This window comes from Lutjanus erythropterus, chromosome 22, assembly GCF_056507025.1.
Source record: "Lutjanus erythropterus isolate fLutEry1 chromosome 22, fLutEry1.hap2, whole genome shotgun sequence".
Classification (NCBI taxonomy): Eukaryota; Metazoa; Chordata; class Actinopteri; order Lutjaniformes; family Lutjanidae; genus Lutjanus; species Lutjanus erythropterus.
This window is the reverse complement of record NC_139338.1, coordinates 23,636,765-23,655,886: the sequence shown is the minus strand read 5'-3', so window position 1 is coordinate 23,655,886 and position 19,122 is coordinate 23,636,765. Positions and strand designations below refer to the sequence as shown.

The 19,122-nt window shown below is 40.2% G+C and overlaps 1 protein-coding gene across 1 annotated transcript in view; it reads right to left on the bottom strand.

Moving 5' to 3' along the window:
* abtb3a (ankyrin repeat and BTB domain containing 3a) overlaps positions 1 to 12,217 on the bottom strand; it is a 257,524-nt gene extending 245,307 nt beyond the window's left edge. The window contains exon 1 of the mRNA XM_084710907.1: positions 11,123 to 12,217. Coding sequence (XP_084567033.1) covers positions 11,123 to 11,987 — 865 coding nt within the window. The 5' untranslated portion in view covers positions 11,988 to 12,217. The remainder of the gene's footprint in view (positions 1 to 11,122) is intronic.
* Between the last annotated feature and the right edge of the window lie 6,905 nt (positions 12,218 to 19,122).

Here is a 19,122-nt window from a genome sequence, read left to right as displayed (position 1 = left end):
ACTGATGCCTGCTGCTTTTAAAAACAACTCACATGACGCTGGAACAATGAAAGTCATTTACCCGGTTGCATAATTCAGCAGCACAAGGGCTGGGTAGTAATGAGCAACCAAACCGAGCTTGAATATAACGCTGAAGTGATATGATTGCATCCTACGTTACGTTGGCTGTTTTCTAACAATCGTTTTAATGAAACGTTAAACTCAAGAGAGCAATCAGCCAGTTTTATTTTCACTCTCTGACCCTTTGGATGAGCGCCCACACAAAGCTTTTGTGATGCTAAATTTTTTGTTGATCCTAGGCAGAAATTCTCCGCTCCGACAGCAAAGAGAGAGCTAAAGTACAGAGCAACACGAACGGCGGTTCAAAAAGGACACATGAAAAGTCCCAAAGTGACAAAAAAAAAACCAATCACTGACTCAATAAATGACTTTCAGAGGATGTGATTATTTTTTTTTTTCAACATCCTCATTCCACGTCCAACGATGACATCAGTGTTACAGAAAACCAAACATTTCACAACAGGTCAATGAGTTTGACTCATGCGATTACATATGAGCTTAAAAAAACGGCAATAGTTTCAGTCATAATCATGTTTTCACAGCAGTCGTGATATTACACCCATTCTTTAGAACAGGGACAAATCAAGTCCAATCAAAACAACTTTAAAAATCATTAATACAAACACTCTGATTCCAATTTACTGTGAGAATTTAACCTTAAAGCTTAAATGGTTAAATGTTTTAGTTTGCTTTAATTTTTTACTTTCAGTTCTAATTTCTCTGTGCGAAACATCCTTATCCAGGAAATAATTCAAAGAATTCAATTCATTTACTGCAACTGAGGCATTCTTGTGTGCAGCATTTGAGTCCAAATATCCCTACGGGGATGACAAGGTATATCGTACCGTATCGTATAAATAATATAAAGCTTTTTTATTACCTTCTCAATATCACTGCTAATATTACTTTCGATGTAACTGCCATTATTACTTTTTCTATTTAGCTTACTTTAACTTTTCTTACTTACGTTGTTATTCTATTAGCCACCTTTTCTTCGCATTTGACCCCCAAACACTTTATATTTTATATAATCTTTATTTTTTTAGCATCTTTATAGAGCATTTTTCAAAAGTCACAGTTGGCTTAATAGCCAAGAGTTTGATCCTATAAGATCAATTTTTCCAGCATAACTGAAGAGCAAAAATCAAAAGCACCTACAAATATGGTTTTGTCCCAGTTTTAAAGTATGAGCACTGCTGATTTCAGAGAACTCCTGTGAGTCCAGCTCGGTTTTATTCTGAAAAATATCTCAGTGGGATTGTTTTCTCAAGCACAAAGTCTTGTGAGCGACAAGAGCCCCAAAAACATCGTTTGTGCTGAAGGTGTGATCAAAAGCATCATCATCATCGAGTTCAAAGAACAACCGCAGGCTCGGGTGTACGGCGTGATAGAAACCTGACAGGGAGGAAAACATACAGTATAGTTGACAAGATACAATGTGGTTTTTACAGCGAATGCAAACAGTCTGATTAAAACCTCACAGCACGGCAGACTACGTGTTACAACATCACAGCAGCTTAACAAGGTGTCACTTTTGATTTTAAATCGACCTGTTTCTCAGCTGGAAGGATTTTTTTTTCTGCCTTGGTCTCCTGGTATCAAGCCATGGAGACGTTTTTGAGATATCCGTCTCCTCAGTGGGGAGGAGGATGTGATTTTAAAGCATCGCAATACGGCTTTTCTGCAATTTCCAAATCGCAGGAGGTGCAACATTTGTTAAAGGTGTGTCAAAAAAAACTTTGTGAGACTGAGATGTCCTGTCCTACAAATCAGATTCTACACACACAAAAACATTTGGTACAGATTCCTGCAAAAAATAAAAAATCAAGAATCAATCAAAAATAATGATGTAAAAATTATCATTACCTCTAATTTAACAAATCGGATCCCAATTGTAATATCAGCCAAAATAATCACAACTAAATAAAATCTCTCAGATTTATTAAAGATGCACTTTTTCCAGTTTCAGTCCAACTCCAGTGCCTAAATCTGCTGATACAAATACTGACATATTATCTCCAAATTGTTACTAACTCTTGATTCAGAGCAAACTCAGAGAATTCTGGGAAAAAACTATGACGACTACTAAATACCCTTGTTGAAGTGTTTGATTACTAACTTTGGCTGTGTGCATAAAATTGCATTAATAAAAACTGTGCAATCTCCAGTAATGATATTGGTTCGGCTCAGTTCCAAATCTATTTGAAATTAAAACTTGTCTTCCTGTAGAAACAAAGTTCTAGTGATTCTGTCTGCTTTCAACGGACCCTTCAATGACATTTTAAAAAAATTCAACCCTGATTCACACAGTTCTGAAACACCACAAGAAGTGCAGCAGAAGTGAAACACACAGGGAAAAAAAAAGCCCCATGTGATGAGAAATCAAAAGTAAAACCAATCTCTCTGCATGATCAGAAATTATGCTGGGTTTTTTTTGTAATGTGGATGAACTGACCCTCTGAGGAACCTTGTGTGAGACTGTTAACATTGTTCTCTGGTATTAATGTGACTCTCTAAACACCCACACAGGTGTTTTCGGTTAACCTGGCTGATTAGATTTCTCCTCAGGTCTGCGTGCAGCATAATTGATTAACATCGTCCTGGGCCTCCTCTTAGCTTTGTTTTAACTGTTAGGGCGGGACAAATTACACGTTTATCATTCTTATTGGCTGGCTCCAGCCCACCTTCAACCTGAGCGGAGGTCTAATAACTGAAAACACCTGTGTGGGCGTTTAGAGGCTTTAATGGTGCAGGATAATAAAATAATAATGCAATAAAATCACATACTGTACACCACATACACAAAATATGTAGCATCACTCAACATACTTATGTAAATAAGCACTCTGCTTATTGTGTATCACTTCCTGAGAGCCTCTTCGCCAGCTGGAGACGTGTAACCATGGTAACCGGTGCCAACAACGAACTAATTTAGTGATACCTTGATTACATTTAACTGAAGCGTTATCGACACTACACAGACCTGCTGCAGTCACTGCCTACCATTATCTGTTATGTTGCTTTCATCACCACTGCAATGCATTGTGGGATATTCGTGCCGGCATGGTGTCCACTGGTTGCACACTGTAGTTTTTCCCTGAAAAAGAGTAAGCACCTCACATGATATTGGTTTCGGGGGCTGCAACTGACGATTATCTTCATGATCAAATAATCTGTCAGCTATTTTCTTGATTGATCGATTGTTAATCGATTAGCAGTTTGGTCCGTTAAATATTAGAAAATGGTGAAAAATGTTGATCACTGTTTTCCAAAACACGAAGATATTCACTTTATTGTCATACAGAACTAACGAAACCAGGAAATATTTACATTTGTGAGGTTGAAATCAGAGAATTTGGACATCTTTTATTAAAAAATTATTTTTGGCGATTAATTTAATAATTGATTAACTGATTAATTGTTGCAGCTCGCTATCACCTCTTGCGGTACAAAGTGGTATTACGAGACAGGACAGGCGAGGCTAGCTGGTTAGCATGCTAACTTCAGTCAATATCTCTGTAACATAATACACAGACATCTTGGACATAATGATATAACTTATTTTTTCACATTCTATTAATTTCAGGTCATTTTTAAATGTTTCTTACATATTTCTCCTTTAATAAATAAAAAAAGTTCTTTGTCCAGAAATATAGCACAAAAACAACTATGACTTGAGTTCAAAGTAAAGCAGAAGTAGCATCACAGCTGATGGTGCTTCATGTTTCCCTCCAGGACAAAACTGTTGTATTAAGTTTGTGTTCTGCCGACAGATAACATCAAACAGCACAGCATCTTCTGACAGCCACTGTCACACAAACTGTGTCGACATCAAAGAACTCGAGAACCTCCAGACTTTCGGGATGCGTGTCGTCTAATCACGCCGTGGCATCAGCTGGATGCGTTTTACAAACTTGGAGTCTCTCAATTATCATTTTGACATCCCAGCACAGATTTCCATCGATTCCTACCTGCCCGTCCCGCTGAGGCCTCATCAAACACAGCTAACTCCAGCACCAAACGGCCACCTGTTGTACCGACTTCACACCCATAGCACGAGGTCAGGGGTCAGCAGATGGAGCTGATTTACACGCAACGGCGCCAGAACGTCTTTCAACATGGCGATGATCAGGGTGTGAAAAAAATAAAAATGGAGGAAAGGGTGGAAACACAGCAAAAGAGATGGATGGACGCAGCCAGTGAACACTAACTAAAGGCGTGAAGGCATCTATATGTCGAGGGTGTAAAAAAAAAAAAGGTGTAGACATCAAGGACGAGTGACGTAGCAGGTGTCTTTGTCTCACTGTTCAGCGAGGAACCGTAGCAAAGACGAGTCCACAGGTCTTGAGGTCTAGAAGACGTTTTATCTCGGCCACACATGCCGATCAGATCAAACGTGCCGACGTGGACCTGCGTAACGGGTTTTAAAAAATGAATGAGAGGAATTATCATCTTTGTTCTCTGCAGCTCCCTGGTGTTTCCCGTTGCTAATTCCTAATCTTAATGACTACCAGATAAGCACAAGTGTTAATTAAAGAGAGCTGCATAATTATATCTCAGAGGGACCTGCGCCAGTGGCCCCTCACCACCGCCTCCTCCAGCTGACACTCTAGCCCGGTTTCTCTTCGCGCACTTTACTCCCTCACAACATTAAGCATTCGGCGCTCTGACACTCCTCTCATTATCTCACCCTGACCCAGTGCTTTCACCTACTTTCTGAAAATGGAAGGGGATCCACGCTCCAATGACATGGAAGTAATAAAACCGCAGCGTTTTGGGCCTGTCCCACTCGCCCAGAGCGGAGTTACAGGTGCTTCAAGCGAAATATGAAATGAAAGTCAATATTTTCACACGCCACTAACATGGAGGGAAACTAGAAACGGATGCAGGTCATAAAATACATCTTGGCTTCAAAAAAAACACTTCGCATAACTTCACAGGCACTGATCGCTGCTGAAAATGAAGCGTGGTGGAGGGCTGTGGGTGCAAAGCCTTTGGTCTTATGAAATTACCATGACATAAAAATCCATCACGACCAGCTTGCCCGGGCGCTCGTGTCTCCACCAGAATGACAGCAATCTGTCAGCTCATCTGCGAGTCCACCCCAAGGAGGAGAAGGACGGGCGGAAAATAATAACAGAATGGACAACAAAAGGCTTTTGCCAGAATCATGCGGTTATGAGTTGAGCTTATTAAAAACCACAGTGGAAAATAAATATGCAAACACCGAGGCCGCCCTCTAGCAGAGAACACAATAAAATATGGTGTGAAAGAGCGAGAGCGAAGGAGGAGGGAGAACAGACACCCCGCTGCTAATTTAATAAACTGACTATAGCAGGGTATGCAATTCCATTATGTTGTGTCATCTGTCCTGCGGAGGTTGGATCAGTTCCTCGGGGAAGGTCACAGCAAATGACAGACGTAATCAGATGCAATCAAGTCATTCGGGATCCCAAATTTAAACGTCGCCCCGGCAGGTTTGGAAGCCGATGAGCGTGCTGACGTCACTCGTCATTAGGGGGTTTGACATGACTGACAAGAGGGAGTCAAACGTGGTGAGAATTATATGTCAGGAGAAACCCACCTGCAACATTTTCACTCATGATATTTGTATGATGTCTCACCAAAAGCCGAGCAAACATATAACAAACATATTGTGGCTTTTGTATAGCTAAGTGTACAGAGTATTAGAGACAGACATGGGGAAAAATATATATTTTGCATTTTGAGAATTGAGAATTTTGCGTCTTGACATTTGAAATGTCAAAAATCAAATCAAAAAAAGTCGAAATGTTGAGCATGAAGTCGAAATATTCAGAATAAAGCTGAAGTGTTGAAAATAAAGTTGCAATGTTGAGAATAAAGTAGAATATCATGATATAACAATATCAAAATATAAGACTATATCTGTTCTCATCTCAGGATATTGACAAATTGCATATTCAACATTTTCACTTTATTCTTGAAATGCAAAGTATGTTGGGTTTTTTTTATTTGGCACGTTCCAGTCATAGCACCTATTGGATCCCACATACAGATGGAAAAAGTCTTCGAGGTGTGGCAGCCAGGATGTGTTGATCCAGGAAACAAATATGGAAAAACTGCCATTTGAATTACAGTGAATTTTTGGGGAAGTAGGACAAGTCATGCATCCTGACGAGTGGATGCACGTCAGCTTGTTATGACTTGACAAAGAAAAACAGTGGGTTTTGACATGCATGGTGCCCTTAAAGGCCTGTCAGCACGGCAGACGGTTCAGCCACGCTCTTTAGTCATCCATCTTACATGAGGAACGGACTGAGTTTAAGTTGAGGTTATGGTTGGATAACTACTGCCATAACACTGTCATAACCATGACATGAAACCTGTCATGAACCCAAAGGAGTCACTGATATTATTGAGATGTCTTTGTTATTAATATTAATCAAGACAAAAATGTCTTTATTATGATAACTTGACAATGACCAAGGCAGCATAAATGACCAATGTCTTTGTTACAACAAGCTGACATAAGACAAGACAGGCATAACCTGCCAAAGTCATTGTCATGACAAGTTGACATTAGACAAGACAACATAATCCGTCAGTGTCTTTGTTATGACAAGTTGACATTAGACAAGACAATACAACCTGTCAGTGTCTTTGTTACAGCAAGTTGACACTGGCCGAGACAACATTGTTACAACTTGACACCAACCAAGACAAAAATGTCTTCAAATCGTTATTATTCAAGACATCATAACCTGTCAATGTCTTTGTTACAACAACTTGACATAAGCCAAGAGACAACATAACCTGTCATTACCTTTGTTACAACAATTTTACATTAACCGAGGCAAAGATGTCTTTGTAACGACAGCTCAACGTTAGCTAAGACATAACAATAGATGACATGAACTGTCAATGTCTTTGTTATGTCATCTTGACATAAAGCAAGACAAACGTCTTTGTGACAACTTGACATTAGCCAGGACAATACAACGTCTTAATGTTTTTGTTATAACAACTTGACATTAGACAATGACACCATAAAACGTCATTTATTATGACAATGTCATATTAGCCAAGACAACGTAACCTGTCAGTGTCTTTCTTACGACAACATAACCAAGTCACGACAACTTCGTACTAACCAAGACAAAAATGTATGACAACTTGACATGAACCAAGACAATATAACCGGTCATAAACATGCTTATGATGGCATTATGTCAGTCTTACGCACACCCCTTTAAATAAAGGGTTACCATCATTTCTGTGAGGATAACCTGGGTGATTTTGAGAAACAAGGTCATCCTGCTGATGGGTGTGTGATGAAAAAGAAGCTCATGAGTCACTCTGAAACGAAAAGATCCACCCATCCTTAACAGTCGTCAGGTGATATATAACATGTTATAGGTGTCACTAGTATCAGAATGAGTGTTAGTGAGATTATATGACACAGCAAAACGCTCATGAAAGATGCATTTAACACCTACATTTGCATCATGAATCTGCACGTTCTGAGGAGTGTTTTATGCAGAACGGTAAACAATCAGATAAATATAATCGGAATGCACAGGTTGGACAGCAGTGTGTGCGGCTGAAAACAAAGGATGTGAAGAAAAGCCTCTGTTTAGCTCTGCTCGTTAGTCAGAGCAAAGAGGCTGTCACGTATGGTCAGTGGGAGTGCAGAGCGACGTGGATTCTGTCATTATGTGCTGCACCGCTTTTGTTCCCCAGGTGAAATTTTAAACGAGAGACAATGTTTCAGACCAGAAGGATTCCCCTGCTTCTCTCATTCGTATTCCTGGCTTTGTTTGCTCAAAACTACACAGGAAAGAAAGGGAGAAATTACAGACAGACGAGTGTTTGATTAATACGGCGTGTGATTGGGGATAATTTCACCACAGGTCTGACAATTCAATTTGAATTGTGACATTTTAATGACTCGTTCTCCTTTAAGTGTGGCCGGGCCTGTCACAAACACGGTGTCTTGAAACAGCACATTTTAAATCCTCACATTTTTCCCTTCCTAACTGTGACAGAATGACATCATGCCGTTTTGTGCGAGTTCAAATTGTAGCCTCCTCTGCACCATCAGGAAATGATGCGTTCCTCGGGTGGGAGTGGAGGGGGATGCATGCTTGGCTCCGCATCCTGTCTACAGAGAAAGTACCTGTTTCTCCTCTGCAATTTCAAGGCAAGCAGCCCTGTGTGTGTGTCTGTGCGTGTGTGCGTGTGCGTGTGTGTGTGCGTGTGTGTGTGCAGCATCTTCGCCCAGGCTGAATATCAGTGTCAAATGAGGAGGTTTAAAGAAGATGGATGAGGGCATTGAAGGGTGAGAAGAAACTGGAACAATTAGTCCATAAATCAGTCACTCAACTGGCAGAAAATGAATCATCAAGTATTTCTGATATCCAATTAAAACATATCAGGTATTTTCAAAGCAGAAATGACAAACATTTTCTGCTCGCAGCTTCAGAAATGTGAGAAATTTTCACTTTCATATAATTGTAGATTAAATGTCTTTGGGTTTGAGCTGCTGGTCAGATGAAAGGAGACATCTGAAGACGTCACCTTGGGCTCTAGGAAACTCATTTTTCTCTGAATTTTTTAAACATTTTATAGTCAAAACTATAAGAGCTGCATCGATTGATCTACCACTTATTTATCGTTGAGTGAATAATGTCCATCGACACAGTTCATAACCGTACTTTTGGAGGTTATGTCACATTTTCAAACCAAAGTAACATCTTTTTTGAGACCAAACTCAAAGATTTTCAGTTTGCTGTCATGTAAGATGAAGAAAAACAGCAAATATTCCCACTTTAGAAGCTTGGATCATCAAAATGTTTTATGTGTTGTTTTTAGTTAACTAATAAACAATGTCTTTTTAGCTAGCCCACAAACAATTTACTGTTTTGTAAACTTTTTAGCTAGCTAGAATGCAATAATGTTTTGTTAAGAAAAACAGAGCATCCAGAAGAGGGATTTCCCCCTCTTTTAGCTCCCAGCAGCACACACATTTACTTTTCTTTTTTTATTTTATTTGGGTGAGCGATCATCTAATTGATTTAACTCTAATTTTGATTAGATCAAAAAACTTGGATTTACTAAACAGAGATTGGTTTATAATTGTGCAACAAATCTGCTTAATTTTGCTGCAAATGTGGATTTATTTAGTCAAACCTAATTTAATATTTGTTGGCGCAACCCTGAATTTCAACTCATGACATCACTGAGGAACCTATAAGACTGAGACTTCAGATCAGTTTCTCTTCAGGCTGTTTCTGGAACAATCTTTTCTGGTGATATCATCGAGGAGTAACTCATCCACAAGACAAGTTTCACACGCACGAAATTCCATCTTTGTTTTTCACCTCTCCTAAGTGGTCTCACGAGTGCTGAAAGAAAACAATCGCACTGCAACAATTAGATAAAGAGCAGCAATATGATTTTTTGGTTGCAGTTTGGCTCTCGGTTAAAGGATAACATTTCAACTCCCTTCTGCTTTATAGTTTCAGCCAACTCATTCAGGGCTTTGGATAAGAGGGCCAGCCCACACTGACAGCTTACACCTTCTGGAGTGAGACAGTAATAGCATTACCAACAAGGCCAGCACACAATATAAACACAAATCCTAGTTTCTGCAAAATCACGACTCACATACTGTAGTATATGCCTACACACCATGCTCTGCCCGCAGTCTATCATAAACAGTCATTAACATTCCCATTCTTCTCTAATGAAAGTCTGAGAACACAATAGCTCCAGAGAAATAGAAGTTGGAGCTTGTTTGATCTTTTTCCACCATAAATACCTATTCTGACAGTTCCTGTTTCAGGGGTGGGCCTCGAGGTGTAAGCTGAGGGTGATAAATATTCAACAAACTGTCACGTCCTTTTGTTTGGGAGTGCAGATACACGAGCCAGATAAGAAAGCAGTGATTATTCCCCAACAGCGATTATTCACCAACATAATTGCACAGTTTATAGTAGAGCCAGACGGATGTATCTGCTGACCAATATTATCACCCTAATATTGGCCTATCACAGCTACATCAGTCCATCACTATCATTATTATTACTATTATTATTAAACTCTATGTGCAGCATTTTGTGTATATTTGATCTTTATTTTCTTAATTCAAGTTTAACACTCATCTTTTTGTTCTATATGTGTTTTTTACTTATGTTTCTTTACTAAATATGTGCTTATGTATATAGTATATGTTCTGTAGAATATTGGCCGTTATATTGATATCAGAATTGTTTTTATTCCCTCACATCAGCATCACCCCAAAAAGCTAGCTTGTAAATAATGTAAAGTTTTGATAACTTTTTAGCTAGCTAGTAAATAATGCAACACTAACTTTTTAGCTAGCTAGAGCAGTGTAACGTTTTGTTAACTTGTTTGTTAACCAGCAAGCAATAACATTTTGTTATCTTTCTTTCTAACAAGGAAACATTGTAACATATAAACTTTTTAACTAGCTAATAATTAATGTAACGCTAACCTTTTAGCTAGCTAGCAAACAGAGTTACACATTTGTGTTTGTTTTTGAAAGAAAATTCAAATTTCTTCAGCCGCTTGTTTCTCGATCAGGGATTCCCAAACTCCCAATTTGAGAAGATTTTTTTCTTAAGGAAATCTCTTGGAGTATTTTTTAGGTTCCACGATTCAAAATGTCCATCAGTGATCAAACTAGCCTCACTTTAAGTTACAGTGAATCAAATCAGCCAATCCTATTCCTTCCCTTGTTGTTTCAGCCTGCAAATACTGTGGCAAAGCTCATGCTTTTGCTGGGGACCCCCTACAACCCACTCAAGGACTCGTGTTGGTCCACAGGCCCCACTTTGAAAACCGCTCTTCTAGATATTTCTTGGAACACTTGAACATGCATTTGAATTAAGTATTTTTCGTATGTTTTTTAGGGGGGAAACTGAATGTGATTTGGCTTGCATGGTGGATTTCACAGTGGATGTTGAGACGACACGCTGGACCACCATGGTGTCCAATCATATTTCAGCAGATCATTTCCCAACAAATATGATTTTTCTCTCTTTTGGACGTGTCTTACCGCTTGAATTCTTGCCGCAGATGAGGTGCTGGTAGTGCTGCAGCAGCCCCCACACCTCCGAGTCGTTGTTGATGGCTTGCTCCAGAGACTCCAGCGTAAACTTGGGGATCCCGTTGTCCCTCTCCACCAGCGCGCTGCGCAGGACGCGGCTGAACACCTCTCTGAACAGACTCTCCATGCAGGCGGTGAGGTAAATGGCCGCGTGTTCGTGGATCCTGAGGGCCACCCTGCTATCCACCATCCACCTGAAGAACTTCCCCACGGAGAAGACGAGCCCGCAGCGCTCCGACTTGCCGCGGCTGAACCGGTCCCCGGTGCTCATGTTGTAGAGGGACAGGGCGCTCAGAGCCGCCGTGATGCAGTTGACGGAGATGGTCCATGAGAGCACCACCTTGATGGCGCTCTGGATCTCGTGTTTGGTGCACTTGGCGTAGCGCAGGCTGAGCCGCTGCGCCTCCCGGGCCACCCTCACCAGAGCGCGGCTGATGAGAGCGGACAGCCGCGCCAGGACCTCCGGCGGCGGGTTGCCCACCATCAGCTCCTGGTCTTTCCTCAGCGCGCCCTCCACCTCGCCCAGGCTCCATGGCACGTCCTCCAGCTCGGGCAGCTTGGCGCACTGACCCGAGCACTCCAGTATCTCCGTGTCCTCCGCCAGGACGGTGTTGACTGTGTCCAAACTGTTCTGTCTGCTGTGCATGGATTCGGTCAGATGCCAGCAGTTGCCCCCATGCGAGACGGACTGATGCGTGTCGGAGCAGCACAGCGACACGCTGGACGACCTGACCGAGTCCGCGGCTCCACCATAACCAGAATCAAGCGTTAAATCCTCCAGCGTCCTCACGACTGTCTTACCCTTGCCTGCCATAACTGCACCGCATACTGTTGGGTATGCGTGGTCTCCAGTTAAACGCCACAAACTCGGTTCCTTCTCTTTTCTCAGCCGCTGTCCGAGGGCTTTATTGTATTTCCCAGCTCAAAGAGTGAAACGACAAGACGCGAAGCTTCTACTTTCCTCCGTCTCTGAGTGACTGGATGTCTCCGATGTCCTCTTATCCACAACTTCACTTCAGACGCGTAACCTGAGAGCGCACAAACCCTCCGCGCTCACTGCAACAAGCAGCGCAGCGCAGGCAGGCAGGACTCCTCCGATGGAGAGGTGGAGCCTGCAGCCCCGCGGACTGAAACGAACCAATCGGCGTCTCCGTCAGCTGTGACTGACAGGGACAACCTGCCTGCTACCTTTCAGCAGAGAGAATACCTGGTGAAACACAGCTGCAGACTCACAGAAACACACGTAGGCCGAGCTGTGCCAGCCAATCTGATATTTGTAGTCGAAAAGCTGCAGTGTCGTGTAGGTAGATCCCCACTGAGAAAACATGCTGGAGACACACAATACAGTCTCTACAATGCACAATGACATTTAACAACAGAAAAGATAAAAACAACATATTCAGTGTTTCTATTTTAACTAAACTACCACATGAAACTGCCTTAATTTGCTATGTACAGAGAATAAAAATATGTATCTATAAACACACTACACATATACATATGGACCTAAATGACTACATCAAACTACAATGAGACACAAAATTACCAACAGGCAAAAACATACTACAAAGAGACATAAAATAATCAGAAACAGACAAAAACAGAGACACAAAAATGACACAAGATTGACACAAAAAAGGTCAGTGCTACAGCAAAGATACACACAGTTACCACAAACAGGCAATGAACAACTACAAAGAGACACAAAATTACTACAAACACACACAGAACTACAATAAAGAGACAGAAATGAGCTCAAAGAGTCAGACAATGACCACAAGATAAAAAATACTTCAAAGAAACACAAAGTGACCACAAAGAGACAAAAAAAACTTCCACAAAGACACTGGGCAGGTCTCCTCTGATGGAGAGGTGGAGCCTGCAGCCCCGCAGACTGAAACAAGGCAATCGGCGTCTCCGTCAGCTGTGACTGACAGGGACAACCTGCCTGCAGAGAGAACACCTGATGAGACACAACTGCAGAATCACAAACACACACAGAGGCAGAGCTGTGCCAAACAATCTGTTTGTTTGTTTGTAGTCGAAAAGCTTCATTCCCACTGAGGAATCACATGATGGAAATGCACTCTAAATGTGAACCGATGACATGTAACACCAGAGAGAATGAAAATAACACATCCAGCCTTTTTATTTTAACCATACAGCACGAAAATCAGAAAATATCCGTAATTTTTCTTCTTTTTAACCACAACATTTACCAGACAATCAAAGCAGCTTTGATTGAGGCAGTTTAAGGCTGTACTTGTCTATAAAAGCAGCTTGCAGTGCAATTTAATCAGACTTAAATGAAATGCACACGTTCACCACAATTTCATCATTTTCTGTTCCTTTGTAGTCATTTGGTTTCCCTTTAATGTCATTTTGCATTTCACTGTGGCTGTATGATTGACTTTATAAGTTTATAAGGGTATAAGTCCTGCCGTTGGCCGCAGTATCTCAGCATTCGCTATCTGCGTTTTCAAGGTCCCATGGAAAGAAGGACAACCTCGGAGCTGCAACCTACACACTGGAAACTGCTAATTCGCGCCTTGGATGCTAATGGTGTGAAAGTAAACAAGCTAACAGCTGTTAGCTTATAGTCATTTTAATGCCAGACATCACTTTCTGATGTGCAAATGTTACATCAAAACAAGCTTCTCCTCGGATCTATTTTGCAGCAGCACCGTTGCTGCGTCCTGGGCTGGAGAGAGGTCTGACAATGTGAGACTAGTAAATTATTAAAACTGTCTTTTTGCATCGTGGCCACGAGTTACAGACGACCTTCCTTGGCGCCTGTACTTTTTCATGGTCGGTGTTCCTTCTTCCCACTCAGCACATAATATACCAGAAAACATAAACATCATAAAAAGCATAATTTTGGGAAATCCATAAAGGACATCGAGTGCAAGTCCAAGAAAGTGCCATATTCACTCTGTGTTGAGCAGCTGAATGCTGCGTAGGATCAAAGGATGTGATGCCTCTTTTAGTCCGCTGAACCTTCGCCCTGAAGACATTCAGGCCTTAGGTCTGCTATGAGCTCGTGAGCTAAATTCATGGTGTACTGATTTGTTATGTAGGTTGGTTCCCAAGTTGTCTTGCCACTCAGTTTGATCTTGTTTTGTACAGACAATACTTTCCCCCAACTCTGAATATCACACATCAGTATATACTGAATGGACATCTTGTAAAAGGTCTTGTCAGTATGTTCTGCCCACATTAAAACCTGTCGCTTTCCTTAAAAAACAGTTATGTTGAGCCTTTGCAAATGTAGCATTGGTGTTAGCATTCTCTCTCAGTTTGCTATCAACTCCAGTACTTGGTTGCCGTTCATAATTACAGGCAACAAAGAGGAGTTTCTTCTGAAATTATGAACATTTCTTTAGTTTTCTTTGGCTGGGTTGCACCAACAAGGATCAAACACAGTTATGGTTTAACTTTAAATTGTGTTGCACCAAACTCTTTCTTAAATGAGGAGCTTCTCTGCTTAGCTATAACTAAGCAAACAAACTTTTTAGCTAGCTAGCAAGCAGTCTAGCATTTTCTTAACTGTTTAGCTAGCCACTGAGCAACATAACAGATTTAGCTAGCAAACAAAAGGGGGACGTGGCCTTGCTGACTCGGGCTGGATGGCATATTGCTGGTCTGACAGACCTTTTTCACAGCAGCCATTTTGACATGAAATAGTGTGATAAACACAGGTGTTACCACTGAGGTTCCATTACATTCAGGTCAAACTGAGTCGAGGTGCTGCTATTGTACATGTGTGGTTCATCGGAACACCTCTGCTACACTAAATGGAACAGGACCTAAATTAGTATCATTGGTAACACCTGTGTTTATGCTGCTGTTTCATATGTACAAAATAATATATAATGTAATAATAATGTCTTGTATTTGTATAAATTATTTGTATTGTGACAATAAAGATATTCTGAATGAACCTCTGTTGTGGAAAATGTGTGTCTTTACTTTTGAGAGGGTCCCGCAGTGAAAAGCTGTTGCTTTTTGGCATGCTGTTCACACCTTCTGATCATTTTAAAAAGTGAAAGTGAGTCTGCAGCAGAAGTAGCTTTCCTGAGAAGCACCGCCATAAGCTTTAATGCCTCAATCCCTATAAATATTTTTACAGTTCAAAGCACATCAGTCCGAGATACTTCCAGCACCTGGAGCATGGATGGATTACTGAACGGGCCTAACTGGGCACAGGCACAGGGGCCCAACGTGTCGGGGGGCCACAGGGCCAGAGCGTCTGTTTGAAGTGACTGTCAACATTTCTCCACGAAAGTCAATCAGATGACTACAAAGAGGAAGAGACACAAATGAAACTACCACAACCACTACAGAGACACAAAATAACTACAAAGAGACAAGAAACTACCACACAGACACAAAATGACCAGAACAAGACAGAAAACTACAACAAAGAGAGGCAAAATAACTGTAACGAGACACAAAATGACCACAAAAGACAAGAACTACTATAAAGAGACACAAAATGACCAGAACAAGACAGAAAACTACAACAAAGAGACACAAAATGACCACAAAGAGAAACAAACATGGCAACATAGAAACACAAAGCTACAAAGAAATATAAAATGACCACAAAGAGACAGAAAACTACTAAAAAGAAACCTTAAATAACCCATAAGAGACAGAGAAATACTACAGAGACACAAAATGACCCCAAAGAGACAGACAACTACTACAAAGAGGCACAGAATAGCCACAAAGATACAGACAACTACTAAAAAGAGAAACAAAATGACCACAAAGAGAAAAAATTGCTGCAGAGAGACAAAAAATGACCACAAAGAGACAGAAAACTAATACAAAGACACACAAAAGGACCACAAAGAGATACAAAGTTACCACAGAGAGATAAAGAAAGATAAAACGGCTATAAAACAAGAAGTTGCCTCTCTCAGTCTGGATGCTCCTGGACAGGCCTTTTAAATGTCTGTTCCCAGGGGCCCGTTGTCTCATAATCCACCCATGACTCTGTGATAACGTGGACCTGCAGTCCTGCCTCGAGGTTTAGCGTCACTCCATCACGATGTTGTTGATTTTTCACCATAACATGACATTTTTGTCGGGCCACAAAAACAAAGAGCGAGTGAGTCGGATTCTGAGGACATGCTGAGAGGAACAGTTGGTGGAACGATGATTCACGCGTTCTGCTGGGGCTTCTCCTTGTACGTCTGAGCTGGACCAACCATCTGTCCACACTGCCTGCCTGCCATCGCGCCAGAGGCCCCTTTCATATTTTCTTAGCATGACACTGCACCGAGCACGCCAGCGCCGAGAAACTTACTACGCTGGAATCTTTTTCGGAGGGACGGTGTGACGCCCACTCTCACAGATTGACTGACAGGGAAAAGTGTAAAACAAATCACGCTGCCAGTATCTTAGTGTCATTGTTTGGCTGACAAATGATAAACAATAGCATTAACACACTGAGTGATGGATCACAGTTTTTATCCATGCCAGGACCCTCCACATGGAAACACACTGTGGGCCTCTGAATGCTGCTGGATCAAACTTTACTTGGATGTTTAAGTAGATTTTTGTTGACTGAATATTGAATTATTTAAGTGTCAGCATAAGGGAGATTCTGATAGAGCCAGACAGATATATCAGTCGGTCAGCCGATGTTATCTTCCTGATATTAGCCTGTGACATGTATACGTCATTCCATGTCCGCTAATATGAAAACGTTATTTTTATCATGTTATAAATAGAAACTTTTGTTTATAATGTGACACATTTCATGTTATAATAACTTATTGTTATAAAAGAAAACGTTTTATGTTATATATCATGTCAACTTACATTGTTAGAACACATTGTCATAAAAATATAAGTTAGACTATCACATTATAACAATATTTATCTTATCGTTATAACATAAAACATTTCATGTTATCTGAGGCGTAATTTACAGTAAGCAGGTCATAGTTTACATAGTGTGATAACTTATTTCGTAAGAATGTGTTGTTATAACAAATTGTGTATTGTTATGTGTGGTAAGTTTGTACATCATAATAATGTGTTTATGTTTTATATATGTGTGTGTTTGTGTATCTGTGTGGGTTCATTTACAGCAAATGAGTACAATCTATGATTATTAAAAATACCTGAGAAAGTTTACTTATTCACATAACAGTATTGGCTATACTGACACTGACATCGGCATCAAAAATCCAGTATTGCTCTGCTGACAGGTGGTGGGAGGAAAACTTTTCTTGCATAAACTCCATAGAGAAAATGACTAATAAAATCCTTTTTGATTGAAATATAATAATGCATATGCTTATATACACAAAGAGTAGTAGAGTTTTCCATGTCAGCAGACGTGGTCATTAGCACACCTCCGTCCTGCAGCCTGTGACATTAACTGAGTTCATCCCCAGCAGTCTGTCTGCCACAAGCTCTCTTGATGCAATGCAGCATATCTTGCTGACTAACTAAGGTGAGAGCGGTGGAGGTGGGCAGCTGTCAGCTGCTTCTCTACATGCACTGTGGTCCTCCAAAGCTTGTCCTCACGTATTAAGCATTGGTTGCCTGGTAACAGCAAAATGATCATGATTTTCCCGGAAAGATGATAGATTGTTAGTATTTTGCCAGCAGAATGAGTGTGTCATATAAACATGTTTCATGCTGTACAGTCACGTTTTTTTAATTGGCAAGTCATTACATGTTGTGTTGTTCGATTTTCATTTGTGTGAAGTGTTTGGTGTGATTATGTTTGCAGTATATTGCTTTACGCTGGGTTATATACAGTACATACAGCCTGTATTGTTAACATTTTTCTTTGGCTTGTTAAAAAATGTTTTATACAATATCTGTTTTGTTCTCAACTGATTAAATAAAAAAAATACATTTGGTATTTCTAAAATATGACCTGTTTTGAATATTATTTGTGGTTATAATATTAAGATTTATAAGAAAAATGTGTGTATTAACATAATTCCATGGTTCTGTGGAAATATTGCTTCAGTAAGTGTAAAAGACAAAAGACACAAGTTGCAGCATCCACTACACAACTGCTTATTATCATGTATGGATGAATTTCATTACTGTAACATCACATGTAGGAGGAGGATGTTAGTGACGTGAGGTTATGCTGCCACTCAGTGGTCAAAACTTAGTACTACCTCTACAGCCACTGGCTGCATTTTGCATCTTGCATAATTACAAACCATTTTATGTAAGAGAGAATATTGTGACGCATTTCTTATTCAGGCATTAAATAACACCAGATATAGAAAAAAATAAGATTGCGTGGTGCTACTATCTACTATTCACGTTTATTATGTCTATTTTCATGCATTTTATTCTCATCTTTATCTTATTTTACTATTATTATCAAGTGGTTTGTATTGTCCATTATATTTTTCATTATTTACAAGTTTTTTTTAATGTTTATTCCATCTTTTTATATGAACCACTTGGTGCATGTAATTTCTTTGTTGTGAAACATTTTGAGACACATTTCTTGGGTGAGACGTGCTATTCAAAAAACTTTATTATTATTATTATTATTATTAGTAGTAGTAGTAGGAGTAGTAGGAGTAGTATTAGTAGGAGTAGAAGTATACTTCTAACAATACTAATATAATAATTTGGACAATTTCGACATGCATGCAACTTACATAAGATATGGCTCCAACAACAAGTCAAGGCAAGTTTATTACTGTGGCAGCAAGGCAAAATATTAGCATGCAGACAGTAAGGAGAAGAAACAGTGTTGTGCAAAAATAGTCCAGAATTTACTTTAATAATAGTCTGTGAGGAACAGAGAAGTTTTAAGCCTCGATTTAAACAACTTAAACGCGTCAAACATCTATTAAAATCATTGATCCTTGTTTCCATAAAATATCTTAACCAGCAAGGACAGACACTTTTCTGACCCTGATTCAGTTTTCACCATCGAATATCTCTAATAT